This window comes from Haliotis rubra, unplaced genomic scaffold (assembly GCF_003918875.1).
Source record: "Haliotis rubra isolate DU_JTF1 unplaced genomic scaffold, ASM391887v1 Scf124, whole genome shotgun sequence".
Classification (NCBI taxonomy): domain Eukaryota; kingdom Metazoa; phylum Mollusca; class Gastropoda; order Lepetellida; family Haliotidae; genus Haliotis; species Haliotis rubra.
Window position 1 is genome coordinate 416,542 of NW_025765159.1, and position 20,700 is coordinate 437,241.

Below are 20,700 nucleotides of genomic sequence, written 5' to 3' on the forward strand. Positions count from 1 at the left end.
GAAATGAGAGGTTTGCGTTTGCTATTTCTTCAAGAACGTGTATTCGTGTAATGTAACTGTAATGCAATGTACACATGCTCGATTACAGTGTTCACCATTTAAGATCGTTATAACATTTTTCTTTTCTTTTTTTTAAATTAAAAATACCGTTTTTTAAGTTTTAACAACGTTTTGCTTGTGCATTTGCAAACAGTAAAGTTGGTTTTCAGAAACAAAATAAAGTACAGTACACACAGTTTATTCTCAAAATGATTTGTTTCAATGTCATTAAGACACTTTAAAATTATTCATAGTTCTCTGTATGATTCAAACTTCTTTTTTACTTGATTGGTTGTGTGAATAATGCACTGTGTAAACCGTGCCACAACCGCTAAACATCTAAATAGTTTTGATAGTTCCAAAGAACAGATGAAGATGAAATTATGTTGCAGAAGATGTGTACGATAATGAAGGTAGGATTTTATTAGTCAGATTTGACCTTTATCCTGACTCTTTAATACATCAAAATATATTTGGTCAGCTGCATCCGAAGACCAATTGAAAACGTTCAATGTTATCGATCCTGATCAATTGAGCCAGTCACTTTACAAATACAACTAAATTTGTTAGAAAGTCTGCAAACAATCCCCATGAACTCTTTTATTAATTTTCATAGACAAAAAATGTTTATTGATTTGCATTTGTCAGCTCATTAAAAATCTGGCCAGTGATGGCGACAGTGGTGTTGTACTAATTTCGCTATCCAATTAACTTTCACCTCTTATTTAAACATTTTAACTTGTCTCTTATTATAACTGGCGCTGCTGTATTTTCTAAAGCGAGTTCTCTCACTCGTTCAACACATATTCATCACACATCTAACTCACACCGCTGTGAGGTGCCGGCTATCTTGAAAAGATGATTAAAGGAAAACAAATTATGAAATTTATCTATTTCTTAACCAAATGATAATCGCATCATAAAGTTTAAGAAAATAACGAATTATTACAAACTCGCAGTTGGCGTCTGAAAGGACGCTTCAGCCAAGTTTTTTAAATGCAAATTTTGAAGAGGCTCTTTGATCGTGAAAACGTATCTTTTTAAACTGCAAACGTGCATGTTGGGGTATGTTTTAGTCAAGACGTCGCCACGTCAGGTGTTTACTCGAGCCTCCAGTGAGATATGATGTTTTTGTCTAATTTACACGACGGGGTAATTATCAACACTTAATTTGCGAAGACCGTGCACATATTTGCATTGTGAATGGTGAATGTAATATATTGAATATGAGACACGCGGACGGTATGTATAATTCACAACAGGCAGTTAAGTAATCACTGGATGCCATTTGTTAATGTGCTTGAGGCAATTACTAAGTCATGTCTAATATAGATGCCAAACTACAATCTTATTCTCTCTCTCTCTCTCTCTCTCTCTCTCTCTCTCTCTCTCTCTCTCTCTCTCTCTCTCTCTCTCTCTCTCTCTCTCTCTCTCTCTCTCTCTCGCACATGTATATACTAATCTCCTACAGTCGTGTGTGTGTGCGTGCGTGCGTGCGTGCGTGCGTATGTATGTGTGTGTGCGTAAGTGCGTGGGTGGGTGCCAGGCAAGAAAATCTGGCCATAGTCTCAATCGCGCTGTTTAATGACGTTTACACAAAACCTTTCATTCAAGCAGGTTCATCCACCATTATTTGTTTTTGAAAGTCCGTCCATGCTCGAGTGATTATGAATTCATGGTATGACATACACAATATCTAAATATCACCTACATAATTCGTCAGCTAAAACCATAAAGATATATTGAGTATTGATAACAATACGCGTATATGCATGTTTAATTTCAAAGCAATAGATTGGTTTCCCCTTTTATAGGATCAAAATAGGATTGAGAAGCATACAGTGATTGTAGTCGCTTGATTCACGACCAAAATGACTGTCAGATCGCCAGACCGAATAGCGGACGTCAGGCAGCTCTCATCTAATCGTTACAACATTGTTATAACATACGACTATTTGAAAGGTCACACCCAAAATGTCTCGCCTTGTGGTGATTTCTCGCCCCATAGCGTCTCGTTGTTTATTTATTTCCGACAAAGATCACTAGCGTACCACTAGCCCGCGAGTCAATAGCGTCCTCCACCAGCTACAGGTAATGACTTCATGCCACGGTCAACACGCGATTTTGTGATCTTTTTCATCTGTCAATCAACGTTCTCCCTCGTCGTCTCCCTGTCAGTCGTTTGTCGATATAAAACCTGGAGTTGTCAGTTTCATGTCGATTACAATTTCCAAACCGGTAATGAACGCGGAACGTGCCACAATGCATAACAAATCTATTATTCAAACAACAACCTCTTGTCTTTACACCAGCAAAATGTCAAAAGCGGTGATTGTCAAATTGTAGAAATTCTTAAGCAGTTTTGTTAAACGTTAATTGTAATCTTGTAAAAAAATCGAATCATCGTTTTCTTCTTACCGTTAAGCTTGAAAAGAGCATTTATTCTGACGCATATCGGTTTACCGTTATTGATTATGGAGTTAACAGTGGATTTCGGTATAAGCTGGACTGTTTTTAGTAAACAAAAGACTCAAGGATATGTTCAGAAGAAACTTGTTTACGTAGTGTTGTTGATATTAACTGGGCCAGACTTACTCCCATGATAGAGTTCGTTCTTGCAGACAGCATGTCCAAACTGTTAAAGTTATCGTATATGTTTTAAAGACTGAGAGCTGGCATCTGTTTACTTTAACAAGAAGCTTCATTTTTTCATGGATTATTACGTAAAGTGCTGTTCGAATCTTTTTTTATTTCCAATAGAGATTATTTGTTCATGAAAAACTGGTGTTCACTAAAATTTAGGATGATTTGTTTCATAATGTTGAGCTTATGTGGTGTCTCAGACAAGGTTTCCAGGCACCTGTCGAAAGCCCCGTCCCCGTTCAGGGTACCATGATACACAATCACCCTAGTTACACGTTGTGACCATCGATATCCATTTGATAGGTTTGTCCTACTGTACCCGAACTTCCAAAGGGTGTTGTAATTGATCATGAATGATCAAATTGTGACCTAAAGTCAGAGATATTCTCAGAATATAAAAGAGGTTCTCATAGATATATAAGATGATAAAACCAATATATCGTTCGACCTTTCTCATGTTATATTGTGTAGTTTGACCATACGAGAAACCAAGGGTTTGTTTTTAACTTATATTACCCGTGAAGATCCGGGTTAGAATTGATCTTCAGCAACCCATGCTTGTCGTAAGAGACCACTAATGGATTCGGATGGTCAGGTTCGCTGACTTGGTTGACACGTCATCGTACCCCAACTGAGTAGATCGATGCTCATGATGTTGATCATTGGATTGTCTAATGTCGCAAAGTCTTCCACGTCACAACAATTCCCCCCACATCCACACACAAATCCCTCAACTTTCCACCACATCAACAATTCTCGTCATATCCAACAATTCTCGCCATATCCAACAATTCTCGTCTCGTCATATCCAACAATTCTCGTCACATTCAACAACAATTCCTGACCCATGTAACAATTTCCGCCACATTCCGTCGACCATATTCAACAACAGTAGCCACATCCCACATCAACAATTCTCGTCATATCTTACAATTCTCGTCATATCCAACAATTCTCGTCAAATACAACAATTCTCGTCACATTCAACAACAATTCCTGACCCATGTAACAATTTCCGCCAATTTCAACAACAGCAGCCACATCCCACATCCAATAATTCTCACAACGTCTAACAGTTCTCTTCATATTCAACAACCAAAGCTAATGCGAACCAGTTTGCCGTTCATACTCTTACGCCGTGTTAAAAGCACAATATTGTACAACCCAAGTTCGGTTCGGTGAAGGATAGATCTCCGACGAACCTAAATGTCTTCTACCCCAGCCACTCATGGTTTGACCCTACTTTGGGCTACCCACCCCGGCTCCTCGACCTGTCCCACACATGTTCCCTACCCCCTGACACTTCCACACATCCTACCCCTAGGTTCCAACGAGAACTGATCGCGGCGGCATCGACACAGTGTATATTTTATGGCACTTCAACTCAGAGGCTGCAGTAGATCACCCTTCAGCAGACATCGTTGGTGCAGAGGACGTTGTTTACGTCAGCTCCAACACGTGACGGCCATTACCGAACTGACTCCATCACGTAAACTACGTGGAATTTGCTTAAACAACTACATTACGACTTTTTGTCAAGTGAAATTACACAGCACCGGGATTTATTGTGAAATTACACGAAAGAATAAGTTTAGCTGAGGAGGTTGCTGCAGGGTGCATGCAAATGATGGTCTATAGGCTTGTAAAGTGTGTTCTTGAGGTTAGGATGAACACGTGGCCAAGGAGACTGCACCGACTCTTACATACACCTACTCATTTTCCAATCTTTCACCCTAATGTGTTTGTATCAGAACGTATATTTGGTTTGCGTTTCGGTGTACAATGTAGATGTTACTACGGATCAGAATGTGTATCGCTTTTGGTTTCTTTTGTTTCTTTGGGGTCAGATTGTTTTTGTGTTGGAATTTGAATTTAATTTCCTTTACGACCGTGCGTCCCTATCTCACTGTCTTCATCCCTTCCCCCCATCACCTGATGTGGACAGTGTTAACGTTATATCATGGCTTGACAGTTTCATATGATTGTTGAACGTGAGCAAGACAGTATAATGCATTTTAAATTTTAGTTAAACACCACACTCAGCAATCTTTCAGCCATCGAGTCTTGACCATTCGATCCCGTTAGTGAAGATCGGTTCTGACCGAATCTTCAAGAAAAGCTATCAATACCGCCAAACCAAGGGCCCTATCGGGACAGTTTTGGAACAGACCCATAGTCGGCGGATCCTAACGTGAGAGTGAGTGGGTGAGTTTAGTTTTACGCCGCCTTTAGCAATATTCCAGCAACATCACTATAGGGGACACCAAAAATTGGCTTCACAAATTGTACCCATGTAGTCGAACCCGGGTCTTCGACGTGACCACGAGGCTAACCCGCCGCTCCTTCCTTACAAGAAAAACAGTAATTAAGAAACTAACAGAGACTACAACAAATTAAAGTAAAATATTCCCACAGTGTACAGAAATAAGAGGTGTTCGGAGATGAAAGAACATAGCATTTGACGACGGTCTTCAACGTCATTAATCACACTGCAATAACAAAAGTTGTTTTTATTCTTTGTCTTGAATAATTAGAAAAGACAGCACCTGTCTCAATGAGGAACTGGATTGTAAGGTTACACCGCATCTCTGATGCAACAATCACGTTTGTGTCAATGACTTGACGTCCTAATAAATCAAAACATAAAAAGGTCAATGTTTTACTTTTCCCACTGAAAGTGAAATTGAGAACTAACAGTTCAATGTTGAAATTCATGTGAAAATAACATTAATTCTTGAATAAAAACAAACCTAGCGTTAGAAGTGAAACTTTAAACGCCTTTTTACCTTATTAAAAAAGTATCCTTCTCACCCCGAGGGAGAAAACGTCAAATTAAATTTAAACGTATTGGTTTAACCTTCCCAATTACCCTCCTAAATTGCAGAAAAGACTTTTCTTAAAAAATCAAGTTGTTTATCTGAGTACGCGTTTTTTATCTATGTATTTTCGGAGGAGAAAAAAAGAATTCGGGTAATGACGGAGAATTAGTTCAGGATTCAAGTGCGATGCATCAGGTTTGAAGGTGTTCCAGAACGCCGACAGCGCCAATGGATTTATAAATAATCCAAACGTAACGGTACATGCATTTGATAAACGACCTCTCGAAGAAACGCAAGCGAACAGGGGTTGACCTGGAGTCGACAGTTCGATTACGTCATTGACAGAAACGGCATAATGTACCTTGATTATGTTTGGGTTTTTTAATACATTTTTTATTGTTTGTTTTATCTCGGATTTATGGGAAATATTAACAAATGTTGCGGACAAAATAATTAACAATAATTATATCTGGGCTGATTAACTGAACCTTTAAATAGATATCCTATCAAAGAAGGGAAGTAAAAAAATGTATTCTCCACAGGGAGTTGAGAATTACCATAAAGGGAAAAAACTGTTAGCAAGCACCTTCTGTATGAATCCTAGTGCAGTGTAATTATACATATTATCATATTTTGTTTACACCCCCGCCATATAGCTGGAATACTGCTGAGTTCTGCGTAAAACTAAACTCAATCAGTCATTTTACAGATTAAAATAGAAAAATGCAAGATGCAGTCGGATTTAAAGGAAGACATAACCTTGTCCAATATTATCATTGCATTATTATAATTATTATCATATTACACTATTTGCCAGGTAGTATCGGATGGTACGATCCGTTTGAATCCGTATTTTCCAAACCAGAAGGTCGTCCATACTAGCCGTTAGGACATGGTAGGATGATTTCACACCAACTGTGAAACTTCGGTTTCATATACGTAGGCTATCAACCAATCAACTTCTCCTAATTGAAGGGTACTCATAACTTGTATATGTGGCAGTCACCTGCTTGGAAAGCAAGTTATTAAAGTTTGTTTACTCGATGTAATGTGTTATAGTATTTTGTTGAGTTTTCCACTAATGATTAGTTTACCTCGGCTAATGCCACCTTTAAATGTAAGGGGGCGGTGGGGTAGCCTAGTGGTTAAAGCGTTGGCTCGTCACGCCGAAGACCCGGGTTCGAATCCCCACATGGGTACAATTTTTGAAGCCCATTTCTGGTGCCCCCGCCGTGATGTTGCTGGAATATTGCTAAAAGCGGCGTAAAATCAAACTCAGTCCGTCAGTTTAAATGTAAGTCCGGATGATCTGGCTATAATTGGCCTTCAGCCACTAATAGTTGTCTAACGGCGACTAATAGGATCGGGTGGTCAGTCTGGCCGACTTGTTTAATGCATGCCATCGTATTCCATTCAGCCTAAGTGCACTGACCTTTGTTCAAACGTGTTTTTACTGCAAATATGTCCCGTTAACATATTGTTTTAAGCTAAATTCGACGAGCAGCTTCGACACTCGATAAACAAACCTGTCAACTCTTCAGGTCAAGCAACAAACTGTTTTAACAAAAATGGTCACACACACTGAATACAGCGGGACAGCGACATGAGAAACATTTCATTTTATTTCATTCATCTCTTAACATTAATTTGATTACAACCTGAGAAATAACAACTCAGCAGCATAATTGACACTAAATGCATTATCCTTAAACAGGCTGTCAAATGCCAATCAAACGCCTTTGTCAAGTTCATGAAATAGATCAGTCTTGAAACCAATCTGTCACATCAAAAGCATATTGCAAATATTAAACCACAAGCCTTGAATTACCAAACACGTTGCCCTTTACGCCTCTTGAACTTAAGGCAAATCTTTATACTTATTTGATCGTTTTCAATTACCAAATACTATCAAATATCTGAAGATATTCTCCAATTTCGTTCCAAAACAAACGGGGGCGAACAATAAATGTATTAAATTCATAGATTTAGTGCCGAAAATCCAATTTTCTATTCAGACCATCTTGGCGGGTCTCGTGTTTCAATATGTTTGCTGTTATAATTACTTGGCTCATTGCCCACGTAAGCCCTTGTGTCCCAAAGGTTCTATTAACATACAAATATTCAACTGTGACTGTACACTCTAATGAATCTACATTAATGTTGATTAAGTTGTGTTTTTTATTTCCCCGAGTGTTACGGAACGCTATCACACACAGACTGTCCATTAACTTCACAAGGAAGCATGGGAATGACGCAAATGAAAATTTGAAGTTAGAAACACTGCTCAAATTCATTAGAACTGGAAACTTGATGTTTCGTTTGTTGATATTTCTACATGGATTTGGTGTTAAAAAGTGCTCGTATTGTGTTTGTGTTTGACATTTGCGGCGACACATAGTTACCTTTGACCAACGCTTCGTTCGTTTTCTGTGCATGTTTTCGATTCAATAGACTCTTTGCTCGAGGGGATGAAAGACTTCTTGTTCGCTTGTTCAAAATGTTTTATGTTCCTTGCGAGTTGTTTTGAAATCAACCACAAACCTAGCTTATCGGTACACTGCTTTTCTCTATAACTTATTGAAGCTCTGTGTGTTTGAGTGTGGGGCTTGCAAGAGTATCCAAGTGTCTCAGTTGCCAAGGCATCTTAAGCCTCCGACATCCGTTTTACTCGATTGCATATAGGGGCGGATCACGGGGTGGGGTGGAAAGGTAGGTGTCATAAAACTTTCCCCTTTGGTAACCCAACCATTTGGACATGATTTATTATTTATAACACACACACACACACACACACACACACACACACACGCACACACACACACACACACACACGTACGTACGTACGTACACACACACTACTCTCTCTCTCTCTCTCTCTCTCTCACACACACACACTCACACACACACACACACACACACACACACACACACACACCTTGTCCAAAAGCCTGGATCCGCCCGCAATGCACTCACAATATGCAAACTATGTGACTGTGGTATGTAAAATGTGAATAATTTGGTGCAGACAAACTAATGGTTGACGTCATAAGCATAAAACACGCAATTAGAAAACTATGACATGCATCAAACATTCCATCGATCCTGACCACACGATCCTGTAAGTCCCCTCTTATAAGCATGCGTTGCCAAAGACCAATGCTATTCACGATGGTGATGGAGATATTCAAGGATGAAGAACTACTACAGGTTCACCTACAAACACGAGCATTAAACTTGTGAGATTTATGACTCTTTAACTCCCAGGGATTGATAAAAAACAAAACAAATCCCACCATAAGCCTTCATGCCAAAAAAGTCATCATCGATATTTGATTTCCTTTTTAAACTCGTCATTACAGTGAGTCAGACGTGCCTTCCACATGTCTAAATCAAAGGCGAGTGAACGAGAATTCTAGTTTTCGCCTTGGCCTTTGAAAGTAGTATTTCAGAGAAATATTTTGACATTTGGGGATTTATTTTTTCAAGCGTCACCTTCGATTTAATCAAAGAAGGATATTAGTTGTTTTTGTGTAAGGCGGGGAGTTTCTCGTTACCGTAAAAACAAGCCTAGTTAAGTTCCCACAACTTCTGATAATTACCATTTTCTGTTTAATCAGTTTCCATCAAATTTTCAATCAGTCTCAGCGCCCTTGATGGATGGATCAAATTCTCAGAGTTTGAAAACTGTCATAAAAAGTCATATAAAACCGCCACCCTTCACACTTCCACAAGTACTGTATAATAATCCCTTTGTCATGCATTTCAATTGTGCTAGTTTCTTCTCGTTCTCACTTGTTACCCCATCATCTGAATATTATAGTTTCGCACAAAAAACGGTCTTCCCTGAAATCGCCTTCTCAATCTTAATCTTGACAAGTTCGGTTCACAAAACCTGCGAGATAATTCTCAAAAGCCATTGAATCGGTCATGCCTTATTGCAGCGGAAGAATTCTCGCATGTTTTTCTTCCCGTTTTTTTTGTCAATTTCAGTCGGATTTGCAATCGGTTACCGCGGTGCCTTTGATCTTCTGAGCTCGTGTCATACCCATCACTGAATGACACTTTACCACTGCTGTAAATGCCATCGTCCTGGACTCGCTTTTCAAGCTGCTACCAACAGGCCCTATTGCACCATTTCCTTTCAAACACATTTTAAAGTAGATGGCGGGAAATCGACACGCTTTCCATTTTAACGTTCCAATAGCTGTCAGTCACTGTCACGTGACACGTCAACTGGGCTTACAGGACACCCTCTCCCTCGTGAAGGATTGTTATTCGGGCAAACTTCAAAGACCTGTGAGGGTGCGTGGTCTGTCCCAATAACGAATTGTCTCTCTAGTTCGTCTGTGATATCAATGTAACAAATTGAAAAGAATAGAAAACTTCTACCGATAAATCAACTCGATGTCTACTTACCACTGAAAATGGGTCGAGGAAAATACTCTCGTGCCACTAGGATTTCGTTTCCTGTTTCTGATGAAACGAATAATAAAGTATCAACAAGGGTCATGTCACTTTTGCTTGATAAACTGTCACAATAGGACAAACACATATCAACTTGGGTTGTTTAATCGTCTTATAGTTTGGTTATATGGATTAACAAAGCAAAACGTGAGATGCATCAGATGAAGGAAATACTCTCGTGCCACTTTCATGGCGTTTTCTGTTCCCGATGAAACAGTGAAATATCAGCCAATGATATGTCACTTTCCCTTGATTAAACGTCACAACAGGCCAAACAAAGCGACAATTGAGTTATTTAAATGTCTTTTATAATGGTTATAAGAAACAAAAGCCGAACTATTCCTCTAATGATAAACCAATTGGCGTGCATATGTCACAAATAATTACGCAGTAAACAGCAGTGAAAGCGTATTTTGGGCAAAACAAAATGATGTACTTGTAGTTCAATACAAGTATAATGTCCTCATCACCATATACACGACCAACCCACCCACCATCATTTGGTTCTTATTCCCAACCGATTCTACATAGATTTATCGGGCACAGTTTCACAATTTATCATTCGAATCATGATTTCATGCATAACTTACATCAGTAATCCTTGATAAGGGGACCGTTCATAATTTATATGTGTGTGTGTATATGTGTGTGTGTGCGTGTGTGTGTTTTGATGATTTTTTATGGAGAAGCATGTACAATGTGAATTCATGATCCCGCCTAAAAGTTATGTACAAAATAATTAAGTGACACCCCCAACCCCAACCCCCATAAAATCATCATCACCCCACTAGCCACAAATTATGAACGGTCCCTAAGCTATTTTTGATATTTTTACATTTCAAAACATACACCAAATAACGCTGTGAATCGCGATTTCGTATTGTGTCAAAAATGGCGACATTTACGATGTTACCAATTGTGAAAGTTCATTTTCAGCCCTTTCGCTAAGCTATCTCACACTCTCTTTTTTTCTACCAGTTTCCTCACACATCGACAAGAATGTAGCCATGTTGAAATTACTGGAAACGTCAACATTAGCCACACTAAGGCCGGGTCGGACCAACCTTAACTTTTCACCTTAACTAAGGCTACCTCTAGCTCAGCGGACGCCTCCGTGGTGTAGTGGTTAGAGCGTCCGCCCGGAGAGCGGAAGGTCGAGGGTTCGATCCCCGACCGCGTCATACCAAAAGACGTTAAAATATGGTACTTGTTGGTCCCTGCCTGGCGCTCGGCATTAATGGGTACAACAAGGACTGGTCGTCTCGGAGTCAGTATAATGTGTCTGAGTGGGGTATTCATGCTTCACTGCGGCATGTTATCTCAGTGGGCTAGCACTATAAAACCAGCTTCAGTCTGGGCTAGTACAAGCAGCCGCACATACACATACACACGCATGCACGTCGTCATATGAGCGAAATATTCTCAAGCACGACGTTAAACCCAATTTCACCTCACCTCTAGCTCAGCGTAAGGTGCAATGGGACGTCAACCTTAGCGAAAGCATGAGGTAAACCGTTCATGAGCTAAGGTATTATCACAGCGCTAACGTTTTTTTTGTATAGAGACACCCAGGTGAGAACCACAAGTGTAGACAGATCCTTGGAACTCCAAGTGTGAGCACAGGGGCGTGTCACGCTTAGAAACAGCGTTAGAAAGACATATAGGTATATAGACCCTACCCTAATACTGTATAAAAGGAATAGTACTAGGGTAGGGTCTATATACCTATAGGGGCGGTGGGGTAGCTTAATGGTTAAAGCGTCGGCTCGTCACGCTGACGACCTGGGTTCGAATCCCCACATGGGCACAATGTGCGAAGCCCAATTATGGTGTCCCCCGCCGTGATATTGCTGGAATATTGCTAAAAGCGGCGTAAAACCCAACTCACTCACTCACTCACTATATACCTATATGTCTTTCTAACGCTGTTTCTAAGCGTGACACGCCCCTGTGAGTGTGAGAACCGGGGTTGGCACGGTGGTAAAGGTTCCACTTGACTTGGACTGTATAAGCCTCTACGAACAATCTGGCAATATTACAAACTGAAGCATGGAAGTATCACACAGAAGCTTGAATTATGATCACTTTCTACAAATATATTCACCTCATTGGAACCCAGCAGACACCTCCTCAATATGAGGATTTTGTGGATGTGGCAGATAGTGTTATTGTTGTCTGATTCAGGGTTAGGTGCTCAGGCAATCAGCAGATAGTTTTTTGAATCATAGTTGACAATGTAGGGGTCATAAGTAGCATTAAACACTCACTCAGTCACTCAAGAATACATTCGAGAACTAACTCACTCACTCAAGAACTCGCTCACTCAAGAACTCACTCACTCAAGAACTCTCCGTTGACATTTCCTCCTCCCCCACAACTCCCACCCACACTCACTCACCCTCTCATCCACCATCACTACAGTCCGTTTGAGACAAAATGATACCGATCGATTGCAATCTAACACAAAAACAAATAGACATAAAATAATCAAACCAACGCGAAGTGCAATAAAAACAGACCATCTCTAGAAAAAAAGTGCATAATTTGTGTCACAAAAATATAAAAGTCGTTTAAGAAACTGTCATCATTTATCTGTGCGTTTTCCCAGTTTGTTACAAGGGCGCATTGGCACCTAAAGGAACAGCGCGAAAAGCGAGATGCACGTGCGTTAACGGATTCTCAACAAATGTTTTAGCTGGCGAGATGACACGTACCCCAGCTGCACAGGGAGTGCGCTGTATGTACTTAGTAATTGCATACTTGGGTCACCCCCTGTCATTTTCATCCTTGAAGAAATCGTAGATTTTGTAAATTATAGACTTTCATTTTCTCTCACTTTGTCAATCAGCAGTAATCACATGTCTCTGACGTCACTAATGCACGTGCATCCCGCTTTTCGCGGTGTTCCTTTAGTTGCCAATGCGCACTTGTAACAAACTTGGAAAACGCACAAATAAATTATGACAGTTTCTTAAACAACTTTTTTATTTTGGTGACAACAATTATGCAAATTTTTTCTAGAGTTGGTCTGTTGTTTTTATTGCAGTCCGCGTTGGTTTGATTCTTTTGTGTCTATTTGTTTTTGTGTTAGATTGCGATTTTATAACTAACTCACTCACCCATCCCATTCTTTACTTGGTCACTCATGAAGATCTAGGTTAGAATTGGTCTTCAGCAACCCATGCTTATAAGAGGTGACTAACGGGATAGGGTGGTCAGACTTGTTTGACAAATGTCATCCCATCCCAATTGCGTAGATTGATGCTCATTTTGTCGATCACTAGATTGTCTGGTCCAGACTCGATTATAGACAGAAAGCTGTCCTATAGCTGGACTATTGCTGAGTGCAGCGTAAAATAACAAACCAGCCAACAACTTCACTCAGTCAGTGTAAATAACACACAAAACACATTGTGATATCACTTGTTTATTGCACCTGTGTCCAAACAGTGTAACACTTGCCTCCCTCCACTGAAATGTACATCTTTTCACAACTGCTTCTCTTTACATGCTTAATAAACATATAAACAATTCACATTAATGTGCTGCCACATGGCTTTAGACAATAACATGAAAACAAACTGTTATACAACAAGAACACATGCCATAAATATTTTTTGTATAAAAAATGGGTCTTGAAAAAAATTAGAATTTATGGCATTATTTTCTGTTTTGGATTACATATTTATTTGATAAAATATTTCAAGCAATAATATCACAAAGTTGAGTTGAACGTGTAACATGTATTTTGCCAAAACAATTATGCTAAAGTTAACACATATTTCAAATTTTGAAGTTTTTCCAGCAAACAAATTATCACATGACATTCAAGTTTGAACTTATCTCTGTTTGTTTTGGACTGGCACAACCTGAAATGATTATCAGATTATGTGGGTCTCATTCTTCTTATTTGGCATGACATATATTTGTTTTCATGGAATGAATACATTTATACATCAACAAACAGTAATGGAATGCTACAGAGAAGTGATATAAAAATAACAAATTTTGAAAAAGGATGACGTTTGTGTTTAACAGCGTTTGAAAAGTATGTGATTTATGTAGGGTGAAATCCCAGTGAGCATATATATGGTGAAATATTATTAGATGAAAACAGTACATAGAAATTAACACCTCTAGTTGGTTAAACATGACCAGTGGATCCTGCATAGGTAAGGGACACTACTCTGCAAAGTGATTTAGGGCATCTGCACTGCTTGTGTAATTTGAACAGTAATATACAGATATAATATCAAAGGTGATATTAAAAAAAATATTAAGATAAAATAATACTGTAGGATAAATATAAAAATTTTCCGAGTATCTAGATTGTACAAAATATGGTGAGATAAGACATGGTCATGTGATATAGAAGTGGAAAACTATGTCAATGTGAAAAGATTCTCTCTGAAGCCAAACTACAAGTAGGAATTGAAAAAAATTAACACTTTGGACTGGATGCTCCAAACTGCAGTTATCAAATTGGAATTAATTAGTGTTTTAATTGATTTTATGTTAAATATCTACATAAATTGCCTGTATTTGTTGATGCTGATGGTTCTTGAAGATCTTTTATGCCAAGATGAAGATGGGCTTTTATTACAGAAATTGAATGAAAACTTTGTTTAACGCCGAGCTCAGCAATATTGCAACTATATGACGGCGGCCTGTTAATATCTGAGTCTGGACCAGACAATCCAGTGATTGACATCAAGAGCATATATCCACACAAATGGGACACTAGCACATGTATCAGTTAAGTCAACAAGCCTATATATGAGCAACAATGCACTCGGTTGGGATGTAAGGGCACCTTATCAACCTAGTCACCATGCCCATTAAAACCGATCAATTTGGTCGCCTCTTAGAGAAGCATTGGTTCCTGGAGCAAATGAAACCTACACCTATGTACATTTCCTGAAGAAACTACTGCAGTCTACAGGAAGTAATCTCAAGTTCTTATTGCCATTACATGGCATTGTTCAAGGTCACTGTTGTCTGTAATTGCACAACATGTTCAAGGTCAAGGTAAAGGTCATGGTCAAGGTTACCTGTTATTGCACTACCTTCTGACTGGGATCATAAACTTCCTCGAATTCAATTTATCTTCTATGCTGAATATGTAAATATCGTTTTGTGCTAAAGTGTGAAAATCCATGCAAAAAAAACAAAGACAACATATTTATGTTCTGGACAAAACATTGAAAACATATTATTATATACTTATATTGATATTGTGCTCTTTGCATAGAAACGTCCTGACAAGGGTTATTTGTCAGTTGATTGACAAGTGTCAATATCGGTGAAATAATAGGTCTGTATACAAAATACATTTAATTTGTTTTCCATTCATTATCAAAATTATATTTCAAGAGATTTGGACACATGCTTAAACATTATTACTTACGTGTTGAGTAATGTTATATGAAACTTCAACTCAAGTCATTCTTTGAAAAATTCATAAATATTTATATCAAAATTTGACACCGAACAACTTAGTCTAAGTAAATCATACTGAATATTTCAATGATAATTGTTTCATGATTCCCTGTGAGTATTTTAATTTATTCACATATTCCTGTCTGTATACCCAGTGAAATATCCCTGGCAACTAACATCATATGATGTAAATACATAAACATACATGAACCAGACATATTTCAAATATACTGTTAGGAAAATAATATATTGACTTAATATATTGAACTGAATATCATAAGGCAGGTAAATTTGCATAAAAATTGTCCATACTAAGCAATGTAAGGTACAAGACTAGACAACAAATCCATTTTTAAATTGACCAGATTTAATTTTGAAAAAGACTTTAGAAACACAGTATTATCAGGTATTGGCAATCCTGGCACAGAATCTATGCTACGTAGTGTTTTATTTTGTAGCCCACCGGTAAACCAAAATGTTTCACTGATTACAAATATGTTTTTGTCTGTACATAAATATTAAGCAGATTAAATAAAAATAACAGATTCAGGAGCTAGAAATATATTGCTTATAAATTGTAATTAAAAAGAATTTTCAATTCTTTATTCAAACATAAACTGATTACTAATTACTTAAGTATGAAATGAAGACTTCCTTCATTATCCATTTTTTGGTATCCATTTTAATCAGCTCTGTTTGATGTGCACTATGATTGGTCAATTGTTAAATTATTCATATACTTTACATATTATTATGTTTAACTACATGGGGAAATGGTGACAATACGTGTTGCATTTGTGCTTTTAATACATTCTTTCCTCTGCCTGCTGATGTTTTCGGAGAGAGACATGGAGAGATGTACAATCTACCAATCTGAATGAACAGTCAGATTTGGACAAATATAAATATAAATGGAATCTTCCCTCATGGGATAAGAACTTGTGTAGATTTCACTTGGGATCTGTTAACAAAATGTAGGTCTCAGGTGATTCCATCCAAAATAGTGTAGATCTCACATGGATCTTCAAAACTGGTGTAGAGTGAGGCTATCCAAAACGGTGTAGATCTTGTGCGTTTCTTTTAAACTGGTGTAGATCTCAATTGGGTCATTGAAAATAGCGGACATCTCACTTGGGTCTTCACAATTGGTGTAGATCTCACTTTGGCAGTCGAAAATGGGGCAAACATCACTTGTGTTGTGTTCATCTGGTCTGGATGTTCAGTCGAAGTGTAGTTAATGAACACCGGTCATTGAACCTGTTGAAATACATAATAATTGTCAAGTTGAATAAGGAGAGAATGACAGACTGATGCATGGACGGACAGATAATGAACATGATAGATGATTCTCGCCATTTCCTTCTACTTCCTGTTTAAGTTTACTGTAAACCTGTTTATGTTGGCATGTCTCCTATTGCTAAAACAGGGCGGTGGGGTAGCCTAGTGGTTATAAAGCATTGGCTCATCACGCCGAAGACCCGGGTTCGAATCCCCACATGGGTACAATGTGTGAAGCCCATTTCTGGTGTCCCCCGCCGTGATGTTGCTGGAATATTGCTAAAAGCGGCGTAAAACCAAACTCAGTCAGTCAGTCAGTATTGCCAAAACACACAATGCCAATAGTTCTGAATGGATGTCCAGGTGTCTGAGGGGGTGAGATCACTGACAATAGTTCTGAACGGATGTCCAGGTGTCTGAGAGGGTGAGATCACTGACATTGTGTGCTGGCAGTGTGGTGCATCACTCTCAGAAAGAAGGTTCAAATCATGGATGGGACTAAGCCCAGAAAGGTACTGGAATTTGTACTTAACTAAGAAAATGTAATCCCAGATAGAACTCATGTTACATTTGACCACTTTCTAAAATGCATTGTGTATTACAGCTTTCGGCCATGGGAGCAGGGCCAATGTACACTTGGCAGAGGGGTACGCAAAGTATGTGGCCTAGACAATCAGTTGTCAGACTTCCATTTTCTGAAAACATCAGTGGCTGAGTCGGGTTAGATTGCTGACTTTGTGTGCTGGCAAATTGGTACCTCACAGTGAAAGAGTAGGTTTGATTCCTCAATGGAACCAGAATTTGTACTTCACTAAGGAAGTGTCATCACATAACTTATGCTATAATGTAATATTGTTACCTGTTACAACGAACGTTAAATAAAACATCTTGTATTTTTTATCTTACATAGTCATGGTCAAAATAATCATAATCATCATAATTAGCATCCACTCAGTTATGCCACACTTCATAACCAGGATCCGTGGAAGGTCCAGGTTAGAATATTGATCTTCAGTAATCCATGCTTGTCGTAAGAGGCGACTAATGGGATCGGGTGGTCAGGCTCACTTACTTGGTTGAAACATGTCATCGGTTCCCAAGTGCGCAGATCCATGCTCATGCTGTTGATCACTGGATTGTCTGGTCCAGACTTGATTATTTACAGACTGCCGCCATATAGCTGGAATTTTGCTGAGTGTGGCATAAAACTAATCTCACTCACTCACTCATAACCAGCATTTTTCAAATGTGAGCATAGAAGGATGAACTTACTCATAGGAAATCAGGATTGACATCTTCAAAGTTGACTTCAATGGCAAAGCTTTCCCTGAATACATGGTAGACCTTCTTTTTGTGAGGGTTGTCAATTTCACTTCGAGCCATGTGTAATCTGAAAAAAGCACTGAATTCATTCTAATTCACTGTCTGTAATGTAATGATCATAATACAGAAAACTGCCTGTAAGCAGATATCTTAACAAAAGTCCAAGTAAACAACAACAAATATCAATGTTTTTAAAGAAATTGATTGGCTGAAGTTTATCAGGATATTTTCATTGCAAGTGTTTCTGAAAGGGATATAATGACACAGACGAAGTAGATCCGACAGAACGACTCACTTATGATCTTCTATGAAGGCCGTGTTGAACCAGAAATAGAACGGGCACTTGTCATAGCCCTTTGGAAGACGCACCTGGAAATTTACAATTCAGACACATTTAAATTATCACAATTTCCAAAGTTACTGCTTTACAATGAAATTTTTAAATTTAAATTTTTTTAAAGATTTGTCACAGATGTAAAATAACCTCAGTGGTATAATTATCATGTAGAAATATACACATTTCTGTAAAGCCATGATTACTCATTTACTTATTATACAAGAACAAGTCATGTGAACACTATGAGAACTGAAGCAGTCATGAACTGTTGCTCATAATATCAGCCACTGGTTCGAAGCTGTTATGGACCGACTGGCATCATACTGCTTGAATGTTGCTGAGCTGCAGCAGTTTACAACAATAATAAATATGGCTAATGAAGAACTGGCTTATAAAGAACTCACATGCACAGAACTGGCTTATCAAGAACTGGCTTATCAGGGGCAGATACAGCTTTTTGAGAAAAGGGGGTGCACAGTTCAGAAATTGGATGGGGGTGGGGTCGGTCAATGGTCATTTAATACAGTTTCAGGACAAAAGGAGGGTGGGTGTGCATCCCTGCTTACAAAGAACTGGCTTATTAAAATCTAGCATACAAAGAACTGGCTTACAAAGAACTGGCTTATTAAAAACTAGCATACAAAGAACTGGATTACAAAGAACTGGCTTCCAAGGAACTGACTTATCAAGAACTGGCTTACAAAGGCCTGGCTTATCACTGGAACTTATCAAAACAGCATACAAAGAACTGGCTTACAAAGAACTTTATCTGGATTATCAAGAACTAACATACAAAGAACTTATCACTAGCACACAAAGGACTGGATTATCAAGGACTAGCATAAAAGACTGGCTTATCAAGGACTACCATATCAAAAGGACTAGCATACAAAGAACTGGCTTAATAAAAACTAGCATAAAAGGACTGGCTTATCAAGGACTACCATACAAAGAACTGGCTTACAAAGAACTGGCTTATCAAAAACTAGCATACAAAGAACTGGATTATCAAGAACTAACATACAAAGAATTAGCTTATCAAGGACTAGCATACAAAGGACTGGATTATCAAGGACCAGCATAAAAGGACTGGCTTATCAAGGACTTCCATACAAAGAACTGGCTTACAAAGAACTGACTTATCAAAAACTAGCATACAAAGGACTGGATTATCAAGAACTAACATACAAAGAATTAGCTTATCAAGGACTAGCATACAAAGAACTGGATTATCAAGAACTAACATACAAAGAATTAGCTTATCAAGGACTAGCATACAAAGGACTGGATTATCAAGGACTAGCATAAAAGGACTGGCTTATCAAGGACTACCATACAAAGAACTGGCTTACAAAGAACTGGCTTATTAAAAACTACCATACAAAGAACTGGCTTACAAAGAACTGACTTATCAAGAACTGGCTTACAAAGGCCTGGCTTATCAAGGACCAGCATACAAAGCACTGGCTTATGGAGAACTGATTTACAAATAACTGGCTTATGGAGAACTAGCATACAAAGAACTGGCTTATGGAGAACAGGCGTAGCAAGAACTAGCATACAAGGAACTGGTTCATGGAGAAGGAACATAAAAGGAACTGGCTTATGGAGAACTAGCATACAAAGAACTGGATTATGGAGACCAAGAATACAAAGACCTGGCTTATGGAGACCTGGCTTACATTTGTGGAGTGGAACATGACCTTGATGTCGCCCTCCAGTCGGGGGCTGTTCTGCAGATTGATGATGATACTGTCGCTGTCCGTGTACTTCATCAGCTGTAAACAAGTTACTCAATATACAGCACTTGCATCTATCAGAACACCCTGTAAATCTGGACAACATCATTTCAAGTCTGGTTTCATCATTGTCCAACATAATAAATCAAACGGCTCCAGTCCTGGTTGCTGGTTCTAGGATAAAAATATCACCAAATTTCAGTATGGTTTAAGCAATACCAAACTGATGTCAAGGAATAATGGAGTTACATACCTTTTAAGATCAATAAAAACACTGATGAGGTAAACCTGAGAGTTACCTGGCAGTTTACGCCTGTACCGACGACACATTCAAAGATGTGCAGGTCATCCGCCGAAACATCTCCATGGACAGAGTCACACCGCCCGTCATCACCTGGTCAATAACAGACATGTGATGTGGACATAACACTAGTTATATCACCGTAACACTAGTTATATACCTGATGTAGGAGGATAACACTAGTTATACCTGATGTAGGAGGATAACACTAGTTATACTTGATGTAGGAGGATAACACTAGTTATATCTCATGTAGGAGGATAACACTAGTTATATCTCATGTAGGAGGATAACACTAGTTATACCTGATGTAGGAGG

At 38.6% G+C, this 20,700-nt stretch overlaps 1 protein-coding gene across 1 annotated transcript in view; it reads right to left on the reverse strand.

The window, feature by feature from the left end:
• Positions 1–16,195: 16,195 nt before the first annotated feature.
• Positions 16,196–20,700, reverse strand: part of LOC124266239 (phosphatidylinositol 3,4,5-trisphosphate 3-phosphatase TPTE2-like) — a 94,708-nt gene continuing 90,203 nt past the window's right edge. Inside the window, 5 exon segments of the mRNA XM_046701055.1 lie at positions 16,196–16,661; positions 17,955–18,072; positions 18,301–18,374; positions 20,025–20,120; positions 20,381–20,475. Of these exon segments, the coding sequence (XP_046557011.1) occupies positions 17,955–18,072; positions 18,301–18,374; positions 20,025–20,120; positions 20,381–20,475 (383 nt within the window). The 3' untranslated portion in view covers positions 16,196–16,661.